The sequence below is a fragment of the Salarias fasciatus genome, chromosome 6 (genome assembly GCF_902148845.1).
Source record: "Salarias fasciatus chromosome 6, fSalaFa1.1, whole genome shotgun sequence".
NCBI classification, from domain to species: Eukaryota; Metazoa; Chordata; class Actinopteri; order Blenniiformes; family Blenniidae; genus Salarias; species Salarias fasciatus.
Genome location: NC_043750.1, coordinates 20,430,014 through 20,454,685, shown reverse-complemented (window position 1 = coordinate 20,454,685; position 24,672 = coordinate 20,430,014). Strand labels below are relative to the sequence as shown.

General features: G+C 45.3%; 1 protein-coding gene across 4 annotated transcripts in view; it reads left to right on the top strand.

The window, feature by feature from the left end:
* bnc2 (basonuclin zinc finger protein 2) overlaps positions 1 to 24,672 on the top strand; it is a 159,698-nt gene that overhangs the window by 68,087 nt on the left and 66,939 nt on the right. For 3 of the 4 annotated variants that reach the window (XM_030094527.1, XM_030094526.1, XM_030094529.1), the window contains exons 2-3: positions 357 to 698; positions 4,127 to 4,189. In XM_030094527.1, the coding sequence (XP_029950387.1) occupies positions 357 to 698; positions 4,127 to 4,189 (405 nt within the window). The remainder of the gene's footprint in view (positions 1 to 356; positions 699 to 4,126; positions 4,190 to 24,672) is intronic. The other variant, XM_030094528.1, reaches the window with a different exon arrangement.

Sequence of the window (24,672 nt, the reverse complement as noted above, 5' to 3'; positions counted from 1 at the left end):
CCCGTCCTCCTCCTCACCTCCAGTGCCGCGCTCATCCGCTTCTGTCCGAGACCAGGGCCCCCAGGAAATTCACCACGAGCCCTCCTTTTCTCTCTGTTCATGAGAATTAACTCCACACACACTCTTCTGCCACCACAGCTGCCAAGAATCCTCACACACAGACACATCTTCTCCTTCAGCTGGTGTCTTGCCTGTTATCCTCCTTGATGAATAAAACCCAATCAAAACGGAGGAAAAAAAAAGGCAACACGACCCCAGAAGAACCCACCTTTGCTGACTTCTTTTTCTTCTCTCCTCCTTCACACTCCCACATCCCTCCTGCCCTCCCTCTCTGTCTCTCCCTCTCTCTGTCTAAGTCCAGGGAGGCAGAGTTGGATGTGAGAGGCAGCGAGTGTGACACAGTCCCACCAGAGCCCAGCAGAGACCCAGAGCCGCCCAGGCCACCTCCAGCCCAGGCTCACGGACCCCCCAGCACGGCTGGCATTTGCGAGAGCATCACCTCCAGTAACCACAGCAGCAGCAGCAGCAGCAGCAGTGGTCTGGGTGGCATTAGCATCGTTAGCAGCGGCGTTGAGGGAGCAGGCGAAAGCTCCATGCAGTTCAGCACCAGACCGCCTAGTGCTGAGCAGCCGGGCTTCATGGGGACATGGCAGCAGCAGAGCACTGACAGCAACCTCCTCTACAGAATGTCCCAGCAGGTATGTCCCCTCAGCCTCAGCCGCTCATCCTCCCCATCCCCGCCTCCGACTCCCCGCTCCATCACTCCTTTCACATTTCCTCTCAGTCTGGCAAAACTTTTTATTTTCCTTCTATTGGCGTGCGTTGACGTGTTTGGCACTGTTGTGTTGGTCTCAGAGAGTATCTGTGTGTGTTTGTTCGTAGGTGTGTGTATCATATGTGGTGTAGAGGTGACTGATGGCAGTGTTTTGTGATGGACATTTCAAATTAAGGATCCTTTAATTCACTAGCCTTTTTTGCAACTTTTTCCTCCTTGTGATATACACCAGAATTAATATTTTTTTCCTGTTTCCATTTCACCAACATCTTGAAAGTATTTTCATTCATGTGCAACTTCTGTGTCTGACTGTTTCTTTATAGTGTAACTCGATGAACTACACATTTGGTTGTGCCCACAGCAACTGGAAAACAGACTATTTTTGGATTTCCAACACACACATTTTTAAAGCTGTACAGACAAAATAACATGTAATTAATTTATTTCATCATTTGATGCCTGAGCCATTGTCCGCATTTTGTTACACGCACGTCCAGGTCTGTGTAATCGGTGTGTGAGCGGTGTGGAGTTAAAAAGCCAGCAATAGCCGTGTTTTGGTAACCTCAGTGCCGATAAAGACTCGGGAAGGGGCGCCCCTCTGGGACCGGCTAATTGACTTCATGTGGCCGGAGCAGGAAGCCTCTTGTGCGGCTTGCAGGAGAGCAGAGGAGCCGTGAATGAAGGCAGCAGACGCGCCTGGAAAAGTCACGTTGATAACGGAGCGGCTGAGGAAAGTCCACATTTCCTCCCGACGTTTCTCGCCTATTATCGCGGCTGTTCTCTCTTGATCTGCCGCTTTTCTCCAAATTACAGCAAAAATAGTTATTTTTTATAAGGGATTAAAATTTTCTTTTCCTTTTTTTCTTCTTCTTCTTTTTTTTTTTTCGTCCCGGATAAATAGGAGGTATGGAGAAGAAAGAGGGGAGGGGAGTTGACTTTTGTGCGTGTGTTTACGTGCGTGCGTGCGTGCGTGCCCGAGCGTGCGTGTGTGAGGGGGAGACAGTGGAGATAGAGGGTGGTCGTTAGGTTGCAGTTAATCTTCGCGGGACCTGGGGGCTCTCCGTACCATGCACGCGCTGTTACGCGCTCAGGGCCACAGCGGCTCTTGCGCAACAGCGTCTCCGCGGCTCCGAAACTCACTCTGTCACCTGGACGGTGCTCACAGCGCGTGCTGGATGTGCTCTCAACCCCCTGAGGTCTCATCGTGTGGGTGAAGACCGATGAAAACACACCGCTAACTTTTGGGAAAACACTTTTTTTTTCCTCCAGACACGCACAAATAGATTTCATATTCTTTTTAATAATTCTAAAATGAAATCAATTTTTTGGGGGGGATTTTCACTGGACCTTATTTTAACAAAAAAATAAATTTCATAACTGGGATTGGTGATCTTTCAACTTCACATCTGCGACATATTTCTATTTTTAACTTATTTGTCTATAAAGAAAGGCAGCAGGGGAGGTACTGATGAAAAGGTGGATGCAGGTGGATGGGCCCCTGCGCCTAACATCTGCTGAGACCCCACGTATGCTTCCCCCCAATCCTTTTTACAAATGCGCACCGTTGTTTCAATATAATCAGCTGTGGGACTCGATGTTATTTATCCTTCCTCGCACCACTTAGAAGATATCTTCCCATGTTTAGTAGGCATGACATAAATTCTCCGAAGGAAGCCTGTTCCTTGACAGACTCGCCTTATTGGAATCTAACCGATAATGACTTTGTGTTTGCCGAGGCTGGCGCACCCTGGGGTGTTGGAGAGAAATGCGTTGTGGGCTTGTGTTTCAAAAATCTCCCCTATCTCCCATAAAGATCAACAAGGTGACACGAGAGATGCGATGTTTTATGGTTGTTAGGCCAAATTATGTCTCCGGCTGATCGATAGAGACGCAAAAGAAGCGTGCGCAGTGCGCGCAGAAAAAAAAAAAAAAGATGCGGCTGTGGTAAGGTGCAGGGCATCGCTGAGAGAAAACATCTGACGATTTGTAAATCACACACGAGGCAAGAGTTCAGAAATATAAGATATCACTTTGAAATGGATGCAGATGCTTTCATACTTCCATAAGAAAATTTACACAAATCAGCCGCGGGTCACAGCAGGGGTCTGGCCGTCTCCGTGCGCAAACACCACTGCTGGATCATTTTAAAAAAGTAATCAAATTCTAACTCATCAGGTGGGATGTTTATTTTTTTTTCTTTTGTTTACTCTCTCTTTTGTAACACAATAAGAAAATATAAAGCAGCACATTCCTCCTACAGTGAGGGAATAAAAACAAAAGCACTAAAAAAACAATTGACTGTAGTTTTTACATTAGTGTATTGAAACCGTTTTTATACATTTTATATTTTAGTCGCAATTATATAATTAATTTATTTTTCGTATTTACTTTGGCCTCATGTTTTCAATGCTCAGAAACATTTTCTTTTAAAATATTTGGCCACAGGCGATGCTGTTACAAATTGGGGAAAGAGCTGGAAAAAAAAGGGGAATTAAATAATTCCTCTCATGTTTTATTAACTTATGAGTGTTAGTATTGCATATTGATCATTTATCTACATGTAATCGTATTTCATTGTTGCGTGTTTCTCCAAATAAACGAAGTGAAGCCCAGTGGAGAGGGTCGCCCTCCCGGAGGAGGAGAATTATCACCTTTCGTGAGAAGGCCTGAATTTTTGAAGACAGGTTTTATTTTTGCATGACACACAGCAGGAGATGATCGCCTTCCACAACACAGAAAAGTGTCAGCAGCAAAGGGCAATAAACAGCATGCAGTTTGAATTAAATCAATGCGATGGATTTTATAAATACGGAATATTTTCTGAACTGCCAAATGCTCTTACATCGGTGCACATTAAAAAAAACTGCAAGAGGGAAGTTTCATTATGGGTTTTATGGAAGAAAAAAAAAACAAAGATTAGTTGAGAGTTGAATTATTTCCCAGGCATTACGGAGTGATCATATTTAGAGCCTTAATTGACCCGCTGCTACATGCGTGGCTGCGAATATCGACCCTCGTAAGTTAAAAACTCCGGAGTTAAGTGATACTACGAGCCTAATTGGCTCATCAGGGATGTTTCCTGCACAATACAGCAGCCGGAGGCCGCGTCTCTTTTTTTTTTTCTTCCCTTTTTTTTTATTGTCTTCACCGCTTCAAGTCGGAGGTACGTGGGAAAAACTGAGGGATTAGAAACCATCATAAAAAAAGATGTGCCTTCACCTCCACCTGAGGATCTGATGCTGCCACCCAAGATCAGAGAGTGAGAGAGGGGAAAAAAAGTCGGGGAGAGCAGTGGTATGTTTTCAATCTAAAACTATCTCTAAAATAGCCTCTTCCTTTTCTTTTTGCAAGGGTGCTGTAACGCGTCTTCCTTTGAAGTGCGACAGGTCGACTATGGGCCGAGACCTGGAAGAGGTACAGTGGCGTTACTGCCTGCTTCATCTCACACCAACACCAGGAGCCTGCAGGAGGATCAGTGGCGATTAGAAACGTACAGATCTGTGCAAACTAAAACGGGATGAATTCTCAGATCGTCAGCCACACAGACGTCATTTGTTGCATCTTTCACATTTTAAATTGTTTGATTCTGTAACTTTTGGAATCAAACCCTCACCCACAGGCACTCTACATTTAAAATTTTTAGTTTAAAAAAAAAGAAATTGAAAGGCAAAAAAAAAAAAAAAAAAATCAAATTATTAGTGAAGCATTTTAATTCATTTATTCTAAACAAAATGTTAAATCTGTCCAACGTTATTCAGAGTACGGTATTAAACACAGTCCTACAATTCGATACTACTCAAAGAAATTTATCTCAATGTGTCATTTTATATCAGAATTTCTTCAAATTAAAAATGTGTTTTATAAAACGTAAAAGCTCTTCTTCAAATAGTCCCGTTCCATCTTTCCTATTCCTTTTGTTCTCTGGTGTCATATTGAACTTTCTGCTTCCAATCGATATTTTATGTCGGCTGAATTTTTTTGCTTCGTTCCATATGTTTGGTTACTGCACTGTGCAACCTGCTCGGTCCTGTCTCTGTGTGTTAAACCAGTGAAAGTGTGAACACTTAGGACATCGTGATGACAGACGTATTTGTGGAATAACACGCTCTGCTCTGTTTGGTGAGAGAGGAGAAATGGGGCAAGATATTACCCTCTTCAGTCCAGATCACCACATACGTTCATCTGCCTATTAACAGACTGATAGACTAGTGGTCGAGAGTGTGTGTGTGTGTGTGTGTGTGTGTGTGTCTGTGTGTGTGTGTGTGTGTGTGTAAATGTTGTTTTACACAGTGGGGTACAGGCGTGTTACATGTTGCACATGTGCTGCACATGCAGTGCTTCTTACTGTTGTGTGGGACTGGAAGGCAGTGATTTGATGCATGTGTGTGGAATTATCCACAGTCAGTGAATGTATGTGCGTGTCTGACTGCGTGCGTGTGTGTGTGCGTGCGGTTACACTCGACTGTTATTATTTCCATGTCTGTCTTTGATGGGTCGTTGCACACAGAACATATGGATGTCTATACGTACATGTATCTGGTGTCAAGTGTGTGTAAGTGTGTGTTCTGACACTGGAGTCTGCGTGTGTGTATGTGCACGCGTGTGTGCGTGTGTGTGCTTTTGCCATTTATTTTTTCTGAGTGGGTGGCTAAACATTCATATGCCAGTTGTGCAAGTTTGTGAATGTGTGTGTGTGTGTGTGTGAGTGAGGGAGAGCGCGAGCGAGCGAGCGTGTGTCCTCTCTCTCGGTGTGTGTGTGTGTGTGTGTTGGATCTGGCTCCATGTGTGTGCGGGTGCGAGGTGAAGTGTCTCTTGGCTGGCCCTGGCTGGAGAGCTGGAGGAGAGCAGAGGTGAAAGAGGAGATTTGCAGAAAAGACACGCACCACTTCCCCCATTACTACTTTTTCTTTTTCTACTTCTACGTCGTTCTTCTTCTTCTTCTTCTTCTTCTTCTTCCTCTTCTTCTTCTCCTCCTCCGTCTCACATGCTTTTCAGTCCTGTTCTCCCGCCTTCGCCTCGTCTGCTCTGTCTCCGTTGTTCGGCTGTCTCTCGTACAGAAAGCGCAGCCTTCACCACTCGTCCTCACATGTTACGTCTGATCACTTTATGGAGCTACTGTCTTCGTAAAAGAGGCTCTTGAGATTCGGGCGGTGCAGCGGAGGACCACTCTGGGTGTTGCACGTGTTCAGAGTGTTTACAGGATTACCTCTTAAAACAAGACACAAGCCCAAGTGAGAGAAGGAGCACAATGTTTCTTCAATAAGGGGAAGTGACTGGGTGTGTCTCTCCATCGCTGTTTGGTCTGGCGCTTGATTGAAAAAGGTTGAAGCTTACTTCACAGCTGTAAAGTTGTAGTTTGCCTTTTTTTTCCTGCCCAGTATGTTTATTGTGGTGCCGCGGGCCTTTAAAGAAAGTCCAGATAACACAGGCTGCGCCGAGGAAGGCCGCAGTGGCACCCAGACAGCGGGCATCATCTCTTTGAGTCCTTGTGTGTATGAAACCGGGAGGATGCGTGTTTCCTGAAGGCAGCATTATTTCTGCACGAGAGAAATGTGAGAGTAAGACTGAGTGGGAAGGGAGCTGCAGCTACTTGTATATTTAGTGTATGTGTGCTCTATTAAGAGCCCATCGAGTTTGACGAAGTGGGAGGATGCACAAGGTCCCATTCATGCTGTGGTCCCCACTATATTTACACAAGCAGCAACCAGGGAGATATGACGTCCACAACATTTTTACTTTCAACTTGTTTCTGGCTTTTTATTTTTTAATACTTCTTTCAATAATTGCGCCAAAACCATTTTCGTGTCAGCTTCTCGAAATCTAAAAAGATGTTATTGTCATTTATTGCACTGTTATGCTTGTTAACAAATATTTGTATTTTTTTCTGCTCATGCGCTAAAGATGCTTAAGTAGATAAAATCAATAGTCGTGGATTTAATCCCATTATTTTCTCTGCTTTTGTCAGGCCGTTGAAAGAAATCAGAATCAGAATCACCACCAGCTTTGAAATAAATTTGAATTTAATATTTTATTTCTATAGTCTATGTGTGATCTTGCCCCCCCCCCCAAAAAAAAAGAAAGAAAAAAACTGCATCCTGATCATGTGTGTATCGGGTCTTGGACAGACCTCTGTGGCTGTGTAATAATGCCCTGCAGGAGCAGCGTTATGGGTTAGCACTGACCCTGACTCTGTGTGTGAGACCCGGGGCAAACAGCGATCAATAAGCATCATGTGAGCATCACTCACGGGCTCCATGTCAGCTGTTTCCTGTTTGTCCTGAGGAGACGGACGCCTCACCGCCATGGCGAATGTCCGATTAATGCGCAGAATCCAGAGCGGTGTCAAGACGCTTCCACGGAAGTCGAAAAGAGACTGTTTATCGTATGGCAGGGCACTGAGCCTTTTCTCTATATGTGTGTGTGTGTGTGTGTGTGTGTAGTAAGGATAGAAATGCAGAGCCATCTGCTCTTCTCTTATCAGAGGGCTGAGTGCTGAAATCTACTGGTGCTGAGTCTTTCCCAGGGACCTCTTTTACTCCTGTGTGGGCATGTGCATGTAAACGGAAAGCAATACAGTATTTATTTCCTTCTCTTGCTCTTTATTTATTGCCAGTCGCTTTTTGACAAAATAATCAATAAAATAGCGGTAATCTGAATAGAAAATGTCGACATGTAACATCGAGGAGATTCATGTGGTGGTTCAGGCCGCTGTGTTGTGTGACCAAAAGATTTACGTGGGTTTGGTTTGCTTTAAATAAATCAGGGTGGCAATTGAATATGTGAACTGAAGTTATGTGGCATGAGATGAGATTCTTACTGACGGCACTGCGTTCGCAGTGTATCACAATAGAACACCAAAAGACACAATTTAAAACACTAATACTAATGCTGTTTTTAAGCTCTTTTCTTTTTCACAGATTATTTTGATAAAATATGTCAGTTTTCCATTTTTTTATACCTGCTGAATTTTTTTCGCTGATGTCAGTAAAAAGCTCCTGTTTTCTCGAAATATTTTGTTCTTTGGGTTTTTTTTTTTTTTTTTTTTAAACGCGGCTGTTAGTTATTTGTCTTTGAGGCAGTTTCCTGCGCTGGGGAGAAGTGGCCGGTGTGAAGAGGAAGTGTGTGTTTGAAGGTCCAGTCGCTCAGGATGTCACCACCCCGCCACTGGTTAATGAGGGGGACCTAAGCATGGAGCCAGGGCAGCACACCGCACACACACACCCACACACACACACACACACACACACACGTACCCATACACACACTGACACGGCAGGAATGCAGCAGCTGTCACCAAGGTCCGTGTGTGTGTGTGTGTGTGTGTGTGTGTGAAGTGGCAGTGCCAGGGGTCAGCAGGGTGTTAAGTGCGGGGAGGGGCTGGGCTCGGGTTTGGTGACCCGGGCCGCCAGCGGGGCGGATCATCACACTTAACCGACTTAACTGGAACAAGACAGAGAGTTTCTGAGGAAAATGATTCGGATTCGGCCGCGGTGTTTTCAGACGGGACCATATGGCAGAGACATTGTTGTGCGATTGCTGTTCTTTCCCCGCTCCGCTCAGAGGAAGGTGACACTAGGTGTGACCTGTGCTAAGTGACAGGAACTCGGGCATACTTTCACCATAGCTTCTCCCTTTTCCTGTTATTCCTCAACTCCTGTTATTTTGTTTTCCTTGGAGCCGGGCCAGCGCGGCGGGCAAATCGACAGCCTACTATTTTTACATCCGTCTTTAAGGACCCCTGTCTGCTTGCTCTGCCTGCCAATTTGCCCCATCAGCAGTGGCAACGAAGAAGAGCTCTCAAGGCACCGAGCCTTTCATTTTCCTGTTGGCGATGTGGCTAATGCTGTCACTGTTATTTGAAAAAGCACTCAGAGTGAATTGCTATTATTATTGTTAAAACCATCATCATCATCAGGCTTATTTATGGTTATGGATAATGATGGTAATTTTGTTCGGGGCTTGCAGTTGACTCTGTCTGCTTCTCTGGCTAATCCGACATGTACTGCTGCGTGAGTGGGTGTGTGTCCGTGTGTGTGTGTGCGTGTGTGTGTGTGTGTTTCAGATGTGCTGGCAAATTACCAAAGTTGTTCAAAGAAAATGGCCTTCCAACAGGTAACACAGATTTCACGTCTGCAGATCACATGTGAGGTGAAGAGAACTTGTGTGCACTCGAGTGAGAAATAAATATGTTTCTCCTCTTAATGCATACATTGAACTCTGTGTGAGGAGGAGGAGGAGGAGAAGAAGGCTTTCACCCAGTATTTTTTTGTTTCACTTCTCTTTCACTCCCATGTTTTATTCTGCCTCTATCTCCTCACTCTGTTCTGTTCTGTCTCCAGCTTACCATGGAGATTTGATTGCTAGAGGCCCAGGGAGGTTTTTAGGGAGGTTCTGGAGAAGGGAGGTTAGTGGTACGGGCTGTGGTAGGCTTGTAGCCAATGTACACACACACACGCACACACGCTCGGAGATATTCAGTTCAACAGGCACAGATACTTTTTTGCACAGTCTTTTGTCTTCTCTACATGATGCAGGTTGTGGAAATCCCCCCCCCCCAAAAAAAAAAAAAAAAGTGTCACTTTAACCCTCTGGAAGAAAACCTTTAAACCCGAGTCTCAACCCATTAGCTACTTTTTGTTGTGAGCAAAGTGTTAACGCAACATGTGTAAGCGTTTGTTTGTGCTCTCTGCTGACTTTGTAAAGATGTTTGCGCTGTTGGATTAATAACATTTAATGGCCACTGTTAAATGCAGCTGCCTTGGCATCCCACAGCTCGTGTTTTTCTGGCAAGCTGAGACTCTGGGTGGCTTTTGTTTTCAGAAGTGTGTGTGTGTGTGTTGTAAGTACGCAGTGCGGTGAAACACCACTGTGCATCTGTGTGTGTGTGTGTGGAGTGTGGAAAGCATTGCGTGTTGTCACTAAGCTTAACCAGTTCATTTAGAAGTAACCCTTCACCCTCACTCACTCACTCACTCACACACCTTGTCTGCATCCCATATTGAGCAGCACTGCACTTCTTTTTCAAACAATCTATAATGTCAATTAAGTCACAAATGATCTAATTATCCTGCTGTGATGGACGTCGATCGGTCTGCCCCTCCACCGGCAGCGTCCACCCCGGGGGGTGTGATGATGGGAGGCCGTCGTTCGTGGCCCCCGATGCCACACGCTGCTGACCCCTCGCGACATTCACGGTGCATCTGAAGTGACGGCTCCAGTTCTCAACAACAGGATAAAGTGAGAATTCTTGTAGCAAAAAAAAAAAAAAAAACAAAGAACAAAAAGGCAGGTTTTTGTGTGTGTTAAAAGTGGGAGATGTATTTGTGTTGTTGACTCGTATGCTCACAGGCACACATGCTCTCTCTGCGCTGATGTTTTCTCTGTAAATGGCCTGAGCTACCTCTTCCTTTGTCGGGAAACACACTCAGCGATAAGTGCTTTGTTGGAGCTTTGTCTGCTTCTTGATGTGTGTGACTCTGACTGGCATTTAATATTTCATGGCTTTTAATCCATTTGATATGTTTCCTCTAAACACACAAAAAAAATCTGCAGCTTTTGTTTCCTTTATCCAGGCCATTACTTCACAGGTTGTTGATCAGTTCAGATTTGTAAAGGGTGGCAATAGAGGATTTATCTCCGAGATTTAACTCGATTTTCTTGCAGGACCATCAGAGTCATGAATTTTTTGGCATCTTGCTTGTTGCTCGTTGAGGCCTCCGGAGGGCAAAGGTGATTCTTTCCATCTGATCAATGGGCAAACTTACATACATCAATTACATGAATAATATAAATGTTTTGAGCGGGGAGTTGTGAGATTTGTTGATCAGGAGCGAAATAAGAGCGGTTTAAGTGTACGGGATGTGAGAGCAAAGAAGGACAGCGCATTATGACAAAGAAGAGAAAAAGGAGACGACGGCTTGTGCATCAGTCAGAAGGTGAGGAGGCTCGCTTCGAGATCAATTGGTAATAGGCTGAAGTCACACAGGCGATTAGAGGCGTCGACTTGCCTGTGTTGTAAATGCTGTCAGATCTGTTAAAGGAAGCCTAATACCTCTCAGGTTGAAAGCTGTAATAACATCAACTGTAACTGAATCCGTGGGGAAGTGCAACCGAGTCTGCATGTGCGTGAGTGAGTGGAAGAGGAACGGGAGGAAGACGAAAGTGTTTCATTTTGTGTGGATTACATAGGTGTGTATGTGTGTGTTTGTGTGTGTGCGCGAACGGTTCACAGCACCAGCAGCATGCATAAAGGCGAGAGCCGCGGGGTTGCTCCTGGCATTTTTTCGGCCACCAGATGCCTGTCACTGCTTTGAGGAGGGGGGAAAAAAAAAAAAAAAAAGAGGGAGGGAGAGCAGGAGATGAGGAGGGGGAGAAGGACAAAGACAAGGGAGGTGGGGAGGGGTGGTGGTGATGAGAGGGGGGCCACCGCTGTTCAAATCATGTCACGTAGCGCTAATTCATCCAGCCTCATTAGAGAGAGGGAAGGGACCAGAGGGCCTCTCTCAGGACAGGGCCCTGGGCTTCAACACACACACGCACACACACACACACACACACACACACACACACACACACACACACACACACACACACACACACACACGCATATGCTTAGTTTTTTTCTGGCACATACTTACACACAGATAGTTTCTCCTGCTCCTGTACACACACACACACACACACACACACACACACACACACACATAGAGAGACATACATACACAGATGACACTGGCACATGGCGCAGTGCGGGGGCAGTTTGGGGAATAGAAAATTGCCTTCTCAGGAAGGCCCCGGCCAATTAAGGACCTGACCGTATTGAATGTCAAGTGTTAATTTAGCCCCCGCCCCACCCCCACACCCGACACCCCACCCCTCAATTTCCCAGCAGCAGAAAGGGGGAAGTAGGTGTTTGTGTGTGCGCGCGTGTGTGTGTGTGTGTCCCAGAGATGAGCAAATACATGTCAAGCCAAAGTTGATTGCCTGCTGCGTATTATGTGTCGCAGGCAAGTGGCAAATGTGCTCCCTCCTTTTAGCCTTTCACGTACCCCCTGAGGGACCCTGCGATGGAAGGAGGAGGAGAGAGAGAGGATTAACTGTACCGCCGTGATAAGAATGGGGGTTTTTACACTGGGGAAGAAGAAGGCGGAGTGGGGGGGCGTGAAAGGGACAGAGAGAGAGAGAGAGGAAGAAGTAGAAAGAGGGCAGAGGGGTTGGTTTGATCTCATAGGACTGGGTGGTGGCTTTGATAGTCCTTTAATTGCCTTCATTTCACAGAGGTGACGTCCCTGGCAGACATCCGTAGAGTAAATAGTTTTAAATACAGAGTGAGTACATTTTAGAAAAGTTTAGGAGGCGGTTTGTTTAGGGAAAGAAAAAAAAAAAAACTTTATGAGAAACTTTAAAAGATCTCAGCATGGTGGCTTATGCACTGTAAGCACGGCTGTTGGCATAGACCGGGGGCAGACAAGGTTGTTTCTGAGTCGGACTGATGGTAAATGCCCACCTCCTTACCTCCATGATCTAATAGACATCCACTTAGTCTTAATGGGCAGATTCCCTTTCTCCTCTCGTGACTGTTGCACACTTTAAAGGTGGAATTGCCAGCTTCTCTTTCCTATCACCCCCCCCCACCACCACCACCACCCCACCCCACCGAGGTTCCTTTAGCCGCCGTATCTCATGTTCACTACCTCGCTCCCAGGATAGAGGGGAGTATTTCTTAGAAAATAAATATTAATGCTTTGCTCAGGATTCACAACAAAGCCAATTCTCCTGTTTTAGCCAGCCCTCTGGCTACATCTGTTAGTGAAAGGCTCTTTGTTTTACATTCAAGTTGGTGCATTTACATGAATGTGTGCATTGGTGTGCCTCTTTGTGTGTGTGTGAGTGTGTGTGTGTGTGTGTGTATTGTTGGTGATAGCGGTGATGTTGTGAAATTGAATAGAGAGGGTGAGTATTGATCATTTACCCCTGTGTGTTATTAGTGCCTGCTGCTTCTGACAAAGGGAGCGTGAGCCACCTGCACAAACACAAACCTACCAACACTTACATACATACACACACACTCACACACACACGCACACACACGCACACCACTGCTGTGTTTGCTCAAGAAATACAGTATGTTGTTTGCATGTTTTGACAACTGTAATATATTGCCTCAACCAGGGAAAAACTGTACTTTCCTGCTACATAATATTTTATGGAAATATCAACATTATTGTCCAGAGTTAGCGGTGGAAACCTGTAAAATCACAGCTCCGCCGGTGTTATGACGGGCTGGGTTATGTGTCAATGACTTACATGCGTCAAGGGTCTTTTCAAACGGAGCCAATTTTTGCGCTCTCAGCTCACCCACAGCCACACTCACATTTATTATTACAATCTGTTTTGTCAATCTCCTGTAAGTGATAACATGTTTGGAGTTCACGAGGGTTACTCTGAAGTGTAATTCAGCCTCTGATCACTGATATCCAAACAGCCACCGTACAAGCCTCCTGGGCCGGGGGAGGAGGGAGGGCGTTAAAGCCAAGTGTAAGTGCTCTGTCTTTGGGTAGACATTGATGTCGGCAGGGTCTCAGGAGCTCCAGTGGTCAGACAGGACCGAGAAGTCTGTCAAGGCCTAATTGATCACCCTGACCCAGGGAGCTGAGGACAAAGAGAGACGAGTGTGGAAAGATGCGATAGATAAGGCTAAAGGGAAAAGAAAGAAGGGAAAAAAAAAGAGGAGAAATTGTGCGACCAGTGGCTTAATCTCTACGGACTGGCCGTTTTTCCCCTCTGGATGATAGATATAGTAGGCCTAGCGTGTGACACAGATGGATAATGCAGGCGTCCAGGGTGATAGAGTTATAAATTAACACATTACTGGACCTTAATGTGAACTGCTGTGGACGACCCCACACCAACATCATCAACCCTCCAGGCTCTCAAACACACACACACACACACACACACACACACACACACACACACACACACACACACACACACACACACACACACACACACAAACACGCCTACAGTCTCACTGATGCGTCTAGCTGAGCTCAGGGTGCAGATTGTACTCCTCAAGTGGCATTGATTTGTTAAAGTGCTGAATTAGCAGGAGCAGTCCAGCTGCTGGCCCTTCTCTACTTTCTTTCCTTTTTTTCCCTGAATTTTACAATTTAGTCGTCTTAACTTCCTTGGCTTTTTTCTTTTTTCCTCTTCGTTGTTGTTTCGTGCTCTATCGCTGATTATTCCTTTCGTTTCTTTCTTCTTTTTTTTTTTGTAACAAGCCAAAAAGCCCTCTGCACAAACGATGCCAAGTGGTCCTCACACATCCTCTTCCACAATACACTCAGTCAATATTGGTCCAGGTTTGCTCTTCTCGGTTGTCCTCTTTTTTTTTCCTGCTTTCCTTCTCGGCTGTATCCAGCTGGAAGGTTTCACTTTAAGGAACAGTTGGTTTTTCTCTCCTTCTTGTGGCCCACACATTATTAACCAGCCAAAACTGTTACGTCCCTGACTTTGAGACTAGAAGTGAAGTGGTATGTATGTGTGTGTCTGTGTGTGTGTGTGGTGTGTGTGTGTGGCTGGGGATCGGTATTTAATAGCCAGACATACAGAAGAGCTAATATCCAGAGCAGCAGTAGCCTGCACATTGTAAGGCCACACACAGTGACAAGGTTCTGAACAGCTCACTGTATTTAAAACTCGACCAACTCCTGTGGCGCGGGGCAATGGCTTATACATCTACCAGCTAACCACAGTGAATTCCACTGGTGTAAATGTCGTTTAACAACAAATGAGTGCCTCTGGAAAGTGAGCGGTGTACAGTCAGGGTCACTGGTCCCTCTGTCCGCTGAGCGTCTAGCACCATATTGTATGAGTCTGAGTCAAGAGGTGCAGATTTGTTAGTGCCTGCTCCATTATCACACGTCACTCTCAGAGTTTGTTGTGTGTGTCAATGCACGTCAGGGAGGAAGAAAGAAAGAAAGAAGAGCGAGGGGGGGGGGGGGGGGGGGGGTGGACTTGTAGAGACTGTCCACCTTTTTTGGTGCAGCCCAAACAGTTAACATCTGGTGACCAGCGACTGACCTTCTGGGTGCACACACTCGCACACTCACACACAGACACATACATGCAAACACGGAGAGCCGGACTTCATCCAAGTGATGAGTGAGTGACCACCCGCCTTCCCCTCTCCTCCCCTGCCGAGTGTCCGTCTCCACCGGGCCTCCCAGGTCCCTCCCCTCGCTGCACGTGATTGGCCGATGAAATGTTGATGAGCGACGGATCCGTCCACAGTTCTAATAGAAATGCTCAATAGCGCGCTGACTCCGGTTCTGACAGGGCTAATAGGAAAACATCTCAGAGGAAAAACACACGCACAATAAACACATGATTTTTTGCAAGTTAAAACCACCTATGTTTTTTTTTTTTACATTTTTGTTTTACTGTATTTATTTAACCCCTCATGCGACAATAAGATGACTTTTAATCTTCGTCATTTTAATTGCTGCTTTTCAGTCGTTTATATTATGTTTATATTAAAACTACATAGATTCACCTACTTCATAATTATTCTCAAGCATAAGGAAAATGTCATCATTTTTGGACTTAAGAACAAAAAATAGTTGGTTTATTTTGAGAGTGTACAGTTTTATAAGCAAAATTGGCATTTTTAGGATGTCATCTGAAATTGTTAAATCTATTTATTAACTTATGAATTACTTATGTATTACAGAAGAAATTGCTCGGCTGAGGTCACCAATCTTTTACTGCGGCCTTGGAAAGACTTGAAGCTGGATGCATGTCTTATCATTTTTGTCTGCGAGGTGCAAGAGGAGGGAGCGGGTGCGAGTGTGTCTGTCGGGTGACAGAAGAATGAGCAACAAGGTCAGAGGCAGAGAAGACGTGACACATGCATCACCGGGCTGTGACATGCCGGGGTCGGGACCTTTGTCACCCCGAGCTCCTCTCCGCATCGCATGTTTTTGTGTGCGAAAGTGTGTCAAGGAGTGACCGTCTTTTGAAAGGAAACGGGAAGCGGACTCAACCTTTTGTCTCCTCCACTTGATGCAGTCTGGGGGAGCAGGGATTGTGCGGAGAGCAGGTCACGGGCAGGGGGCCCGGTGACAGCGTAATGTTGTGACTACGGTTCTCCATTCAGGTTAAACTCAAGGTGGGAACAAAAGAAAAGGGAAAAAAAAAAAAAACGGAGGGTAAAAGAGGGAAGGATATGGAGTGTGCCGAGATGGTGGCCGCATTAGAACAGGAGAGAGAAAGAGACAGAGTGACCGAGAGCGACCGAGTGAAAGCACAAGTGGAGTAACTCAGCAAGAAAAACACTTAAAGTGAGGGATAGTGAGCGGGGATGGAGGGAGGCAGCCGGGGGACTGAAGAGAGGGAGGAGGCGGGGAGGGAGAGGGTGAGGAGCAAGCAGGCGTGCGCCCCTCGCCTGAGGCTGATACATTGTGACAGTCACTTAGAAGGATTTCACTTCCCCTAAACTGTGGCTTGCAGGAAGAAACACCATAAGTTGGGACAATTATGGGCTGAAGGAGATATGACAGGACACATGCAGAGCCTCCGAGGGAGGGAGCCAGGAAGGAAGTCAAGCAAAAAGAGTGTGTGTGCGATTGTGTCTATACGTGTGTGTCGGAATGAAAAATCAGAAAAGAAAAAACAAAACTTTATTTATCCCTGAGGGGCAATTAGGAAATAAGTGTGTGTATCTACAGTCAAGGGAACACAATCTTATTGGTGCGTATATGTACAGAGTACATATGCTCTCCAAACACCCTGCATGTGCGTGTGTGTGGAGGCCAGGGAGGGGCCACGGGCTCGGTGAACGCCATGTCAGGGAGGGCCGGCGTCTCACTCCTCATGGTACAGTGTGTTACCACGCTGCCTCCCTCATTCCTTCACCTCATGTCTGTAACTTAACCTGGTGACGAAGGGCAGGAGGGAGAGGAAGAAAAAAAAAAAGAGGAAAAAAAATCACAAGAAGTTGGACTGTTAGGCTGCCAAGAAAACCGGTCCCGCTTTTTTTTTTTCTTTTCTTTTGGTTGATTTAACTTGTTCCTGTCTTTTCCTTTTGCATGCTAATAGTTCGGTCTTGTGTGTCGTAGCCCTGATAAGTGTCCCAAATGTTCTTTTTTGCTACAGTACATTGTGTTACCCCTGTGCTTGCAGGCAGGCTCTGCCAAGAATGTCACTGTAATTTGAGTGTAAGTGGATTCCAAGAAATACACTTTTCCTGTTTCATTGAGTCGTTTTGCTTTCAGCGCTATTATGTCCTTCGTGCGAGTGAGGTGCTGCTGAAATTGTCTCTCGGCTTTTCTCTGGCTCGTGTCTTTTTGCATGGCACCTCCGGTTACAGTTCACCGGCGGTTCTGTTAATTCACTTTCCATTTGTGCGACTGTGTGTGTGTGCACACAAATAACGACAACAACCAAAGAAAAAAGAGCTTTCATTTGGGAAAAAAAACATACCCTGTGATACCATCTATTCAAACAAACAGATCTACAGATGTTTTTTTTTCCCCCTTGTTGTGTGAGTGTAGGAGAGAAATGTGGTGGTGACTGTGGCCAGCGACTATTAACACTGGAGCTAAATCTTAAAACATTGTAGAGACTGCATTTTTAATGCAAACATGTAATTTACATTTAAGCTTTGTGGCATTTTATAGGTCGACAGGTTTGAAATAAATTTTATTGCGAGCAAGTAAACTTTGCGTTTCCATATTCAAGCCCTAAAGACAAGAGAAATATTTACAGATTTTTTTTCCAAAAAAAAAAAAAAAAATCGCACAATAACTACTTACAATTCTGGCCAGCACTTGCGCCTGTGAGCAAGTCGTGATCAGATTTTAAATATATGGATGAAGATGTTCTTATATTTTGTAGATAAATGTTTCCTGTAGCTCGGTTCACTTATCCTCCAAATTATAAACGGTGCCTCGGTTTTCCGTCCTCACCGCATTCCCGTCCTGCCTTGCACCCCCCCCCCCCCCCCTTTCCCCCCATCAGTATGGCATTTGTGTTTGCTGAGCTGGCTTCTGATAGACTTTGGTTTGGTTCGGTCATTTGAGATTTGGTATTAGCTCTCTCTCTCTGCTCTCCCTCTCCTCCACTCTCCTGTGGGTTTTATTCAGATGCTCCTGCAGACTGCGCTCAGGCGGACTGACGGAGGGATAGAGGGAGGGGAAGGAAGGGCAGGCTGGGACAGAGGCTGATGGGTATTAGACCCCTGAACACAGCTGGGACCTCCACTATGAAAGAGATGGTAATGACCGTCTGCTAGCATTAGAGAAGCTGGGGATGAAAGAATGGCCGGCGAGCCCACTAAGAGGGAAGAGCGTGCCGCTGCGCTGAGTCTGAGCATGCCAGTCCTCAGACTCTCACTGTATCCCACCTTCAAAACAACCAGAGGAAACCCAAAAGCTATCATCTTACAACCTTCAATAGTTTTATTTAGTAAGGTCATGATAAGAATAGCGTTTCATTCTTTTTTTGAAAATAGTGCAGAGTAATGAAAATCCTTTCTACCCAACTTTATGTATCATATGTAACTTACTCACCAGCAGAGTTTCACATCAACGTAACACATAACACCCTTTCTGGTGCTATTTTTGGTCCGTACGCCCTTTAAAAAAGTTTCTAAAGCAAACAAACGGGCCAGCAGGAGATGCCAGGAGCTACACAAGTAGTCGTGTTTATGTTTAATCATGGAGCTGTGACCTGCCTCTGCTAGGCTGAGCCCATGTCTTAGCATTTTCTACCCTACAGGTTAAAAAACAAAAAGCTGCTTCTTACTTCCTAACCTATGGTGTAAATTACCCATACACCCTTGCAGGAGTCATTACACATGACAAGGGTCAAGAAAGGTTGTGGCCTGAGCACTTTATTGACTCTAGAGTCAATAAAGGACTCATGTCTGTCCACAGTGACCCTTATGGTGATCTATTTAAGTGAGAAAGCAATATGCATTTGTATGTCGGTGGTGTTTGTGCAGAGATTACAAGTCAGCAGATTACAAGCTGTGTTGTGATCTGCTGGAACGTCAGAAGAATAAGGACAAAAAAAAGAACATACAGCAAGATTTCCTCAGCGTATCTCTGCTGAAGAAGAGCCTGGTGTTTGTGAAGGTGAAACCACGAAGCAAACATTCTTCTGAATCCAGGCCCATTTTTTTAACACTGGTAGCAGTAGCTCTCAATACAGTCCACACATTCTTAAATAATTTATCTCACTCTCTCTCCTCCTCTCTCACTCTCTCTCTCGCTCGCTCTCTGTTGCTCCCTCCCCTCTCCACCCTCGATTCCTCTTAGCACTTGCTTCATTTGTTTGCTTTGAGGAGCTAAATCTTGTTTGCGCGTATTAATAAGTCAAGGCGGATTATGCCCCCACCATCGCAGCCCCTGTAGCATCCTAGACCTCTCTGCTTACACTGTGTTTGCGGCTGGGTGACTCTGTTTGCTGAATGCCCCCCCCCCCCCCCCCCCCCCCCCCCCATCCCCCATACCAGAGAGGCCTCGTGCCCTAGCCTAATTAGATTAATTCCGATGCCTGTAATGATTGCTCACCATTCATTTTTAATGATGGTGCATATCAAAGAATAGTAACGCATGCTACCAGCGAAAGCCCGCTCGCAGGCCCCCTGTGTGTCAGACGCAGTCAGGGGGCATTGGCTTAGCGTTGGAGTGCGAGCGCATTGCCATTGTGTGTTTTTAAGTCTGAGTTTGAATACATTTGTGTCACTGCAGGCGAGGGGAGAGAACATGTGTTCGGCTTGGCCTCTGCCCGGCCTCCCACCAAAGAACGACAACAGAAAAGAACAAAACAAATCCCTGAATATAAATCACAATCCACTCAATTAGATGACATGGTTTTGTTTTGGGTTTTTTTTTGGGGTTTTTTTTTCCTTTTTTGTGGCAGCGACGCAAACTTCCAGCTGTTGTTCGGATGATATTCCTCTGATATACTGGAGGGGTTGAACTTTTAAACAAATGCAGCACAAATGAAACAGTCTGCAAAAAGCAAACAACGTCTGTATTACCTTTTTTGTATTTCATCATTCGCATCTGATGAGTATTGGTTCTTTCTTTAAAAAGTAAAAAATTGTTTTCCCCTGTTGTTAAAAAAAAAAAAAAGAAAATCAGAAGTAAACTCGCCTTATGGTATGTCATTAAGCATTAAGTCGGGGCTTACACCTTGCCTTCCCTCAGCAAGTGTGTTCATCACCCCTCTTTATGCATTTGAGATGTTGCTCATGTTTAATAGATAGAACTAAGTCTCTTCCCTATTTCTTCACCCCTCTGTCTCTTGGCCCTGTAAAAGGGAGTATAAATATTTGAGAGGCGAGCGGTTCAAAAGTGGGGAAAAAGGGGCGTTTAGCGTAGTCATTTGGAAACACAAATGTGAAATGAGAGACTGAAGAGTAAAAGAGGGAGGAAAGGAAAGGCAAGAATCAGAAGCCATTCAGCAGGAGCCTTCCTATACGCATCTCTCTCCTGCACTCTTCCTTAATTCTGTTCTTCCCTTCTTCTCACACACTGAATAAATATGTGCAACTCACAGCCCGTGCACACACACAGGGTAGATTTCCATAAAATATTAAAGGAGGTGTTTCCTGTAATTATAGCACTGTTTGCCTCTGCCTCTAAACCTGATCTGTAATTAAACAGGATTGCGCATGCATATGCCAAGGTAAAGCACGCACAAACACACCTCCACGGCCCCCTGACACACACACACACACACATACACACACACAGTAATTCAAACTCTTACTCAAAACATCCTTAAATTTGTACACACAGTCACACACTCAATGGACTCATTCATAGACAACTGTCCATACACACTTGGGGATTCAACAAACGCACACCTTCTACGTCGTCTTTTTTTTTTTATCTCACTCCCACAAAGAAAAAAAAACCAAGAGTCTGTAAAATGCTATCTTTCCCAGACACCCTATTGTTATGTTATCTCCATAACTGTCCATATATTGATCCTCCTCCCTCTTCCCTCCTCTTTAATTCTCTCTCCATCTGCCCCCTCCCTCCCAACCTTCACCCACCTAGCCCTTATCTAATCTGGCTATGCCACTAATAGCAGCCATTCCCAGCCATGAACAAGTGCCATAATGTGCTCTGGTAAGCCGTTATGATGTGAAATGACCCTATTGATTGGCTTGCATCCCCACTGACAAAAAAGAAGTGGCGGCAGTCACTTATTACTGTTAATGAGCTGTGGGATGGGCCCTAAGTGGCATGTCGCACGTGCACACGCACCACCGTGCGCACACGCCCAAATGCATGCGAGTGTGTTGAAGTGCGCGCGCGCACGCTTTGCATAATTGTAAAGGCATTACTCCTACCTGTCTGTGTCCCGCCACATTTCAGCTCGTTAGCGATGGGAGGTCCCACCGTGTGGGCGAGTGACGAGCTTTTAATGGCCGCCACTCGGCATTGTCATGTCGCGTTTTCGATGACTGTTGCATCTGTTTCTATTTTTTGCATCTGTTGTACACACCTGGTGTGTCCGTAATGAACAAAGCAAAAACCGTGCCACTTAGTCTGACAAATGATACGAGCTCCGGCTTTTCGGGTAAAGCATGTCGAAGCGCGGGAGCCCAGATGTGAGCCGATGTCGGAAGTGTAACGAGAGCTGGAGCAGCGGTAAGTGCAATAATGGGGAAAACAAAACTGGGAGGTTTGGTTAGACACCAGCGCGTCAAGGCCACAGGCGGAGATCTGACTTGGCCACGATGCTGTGTAGACAGAGTAGTGAATGCCAAGCCTCTTTATGAATGGAGGGAATCTTCTTATTCACCTTGCTCATGTGTACACAGCCACTGTGTGGGTTTTCCTTTTCTTTCTTTCTTTTTTTTTTTTTTTTTTCCCCCCAAAGCTGGCAACGCCTCACGGGGATAATCCATGGGACACATCCAATCAGCCACAGTGCATGTGCGACACATGTTTTTTTATTCAATCTTGTCTTTTCATCTTCCGCCACCACCAGAATGCTTCCTGCTATTTTCTTCCCAGCCCAGTACAAACGAATAACAGATGTGAAAGACTGGAACAGACTCCCCGCTCCCCTTCCCCCTCGTCCTGTGCCGCGACTACTCTGTGACAACCTTTGCACTCTCACTCTCTCCCTTCTCCCTTTTTTCTCAGTCTTTTGTTCCCCTGAAGCCGGCCCATCCCTTGTCCGCTATGTGGGGACAACATGCTGCACCCACCCCCCCCCCCCCCCCGGAAAAATGTGTCTTCTTATCCAGGGACTTTTTGCCTCTTCATATTTCCCTCGTTTGAGCCGCATCACTTTAATTCACATGCATAAACAGGCGTAGCTACTTAAAGGTCTCCTATCTAAGCAGTGAATCAGAGATCATTTTCTGGGAATGACAAGCCAACGAAGCTTCAAAGTACAACTGTGTCATCCAGTCACTGCTGCATTTTATTGAGACACATCATTTATTTCCACGGAACGCATATGGGGAGCAGCCACAGATCCTGTTGAAAGAACTAAAACTCAAAAGGGAAATAAGTGGAGTCATGCTCAAATTAAATCTAATTTGTGTGTGTGACTGTGTGCGTGCCTGTTTTTTTTTTTTTTTTTAAAGAATAACTTCCGATTCCAACCACACAAGCTCTGGTTTTACATACTCAGTTATTTTCTCATGCCAATCAATTAAGAGGTTTAGTAATTAAATTCCACTCCAATGCACGTACTTAGTTATGCAGTCCTCAAAACAATAAATCAATAGCGTGTCAATGCTTCACACTTTAAAAAAAAGTATTTATGCAAGGCTGTCGCTACGACGGAGGATATAGTGAGGTGTCTGGGAAGAGTCAATATTTTCATATGTAAGCCTGTGAAATTAATGACCTAATATCTACAATGAGAAAGCTCGTTTTAGAGGCATAATCCTCTCCCTGTTTCTTGGGAAGACAGGAGAAACAGAATCAATGAAGGTTTAGGCTCTGGGAAATTATAACTGCGTACGCACACACAAACATGGGCACACACACACACACACACACACACACACACACACACACACACACACACACACACACAAACACACACACACACACGGGTATATCCAAGATCCAGGGTAGCACTCACATGCAGTTTTCTGCTTTTTTTTACATCAAAGAAAGCAAGGCTGTATAATTTGACCACCCAAAGTAACACACTGTAAGTAGGACTATTGCTTTATTGATGCTAATGTTCTTTCTTTTGTAATGTGAGAGAAAATAAAGCTTCGCTTATCTATAGACTGAACTCTGTGTGAGACAAAAATCAGTTTGTGACATTTGGCAGTTCTTAAAATTAGCAATCAGTTACTGAATTAAATCCAAAGGCAATATGTGAAGTGGAAACCGAACCTCGATTTTACATAGTGAAACCACATGTTGAGCTCGTGATTTCTAATTTTACTGTCGCAGGCTCCAGTTCACAAACTGTACGCTTTGAGGATTTGTTCTCAAATCAGGGCACAGGATTTTCTTTTTTCTTTCTGTTTTAAAGAGGGCTAGTTTATTGCAAATTGTGCGAAGTTCATGTATGTAATCATTACCAAGTTCACTGGTTAACTGGAAGGAAGCATTCGCACAAAAAATTAAAATGTCATTACTTAGGTGGTTCCGAGCAACTTAACCAGACAGGAGAAGCAGGGAAAAGGAGAAAAAGAAAGACCAAATGGCACTTAGTTCTTTCATTATCCAAATGAATGAAAATCACGTCAATGAATCAAGACAAAGGTGTACATCTGTCTCAAAATTACCTCGGCAATTATATGAGGGAGCTGATGACAGCAGGGGCTCAGCGGAGCTGCGGCTCAAAGTCGTTCAAGTGCCTTTGATTCCATTTGGAGGAAAGACCTCGGAGGGCCGACTGATCTGGTGCCAGCTGACCTTCTCTTTCTGACCCCTGACCTCTGAGGCAACTCGGGACCTGGGCTGATCGCTGATTTGTTGGCTTGCCCAATATCCCAGAGAAAGAGAAAAAAGATCGCGAGAGAGTGCGATGTGAGAAATCCTCCCTCCACTGAACCTTTTAGCACGATGATTACAAACTCATTGGATGACTTCCTTTTCAGCGCTACGGCCTCGCCGGACTCTGGCCCTGGACAGAGAGAAGGTGTGCCAACAGTGCACCTCGACATCATGTTTTAGTATCCATAGGAGGGCAGGGTGGATGTGGAAAAAAAGGAAGAATAGGTAGTAGGGGGCATGTAGAGGACAATCATTAGACTGCACAGAAGGAGGGATGAGAAAGGGCTGCTGGGTGTTGGAGGAAGTGAGTGGGAAGCTCGGCGGTCCCCGAGCATCTGGCAACACGTCGCGGGGAGCGGCGGTCCCTGTCATTAATAGTGATGAAATCATTTAAGCCATCAGGACTAAACGAGCCAGTTAAGAGACGCTCAACGCTACACTTGTGTCTCGAGACGGAGACTCATTGCCCATGTGCGCCGCTGGCATTGACACACAGCGAGAGAAAATAAATGTGTGCATGCACGGGAGCTGACAGCATGTAGTAAGTGCATACATTAAGCACGGAGACATATGAGGATTTTCTATACAGCTGTGTTTCTTAAGAAGAAATGTAAATTTAAACTAAGAGGGATTCCCTGATCAAATAATTATTCCTCCATATATTCTTATCCTGTCACCACTGACGGGAATGGCTGCTTGTCTTAACCATAACTCCTACACTGTTTATAGGATTTAGAGACTTCAAGAAAGATACAGCACAGAAATAAGCTTCACACCCATCTACCGAACATTACTGTGGTCCTCAGGTTTTCCATAGTACGACGGTCCCGCTACAGACAAGAGTCCTCAGAAGAGCTTCCCAGTACTGTCAAAAAGCTACAATAATAGTGAAGA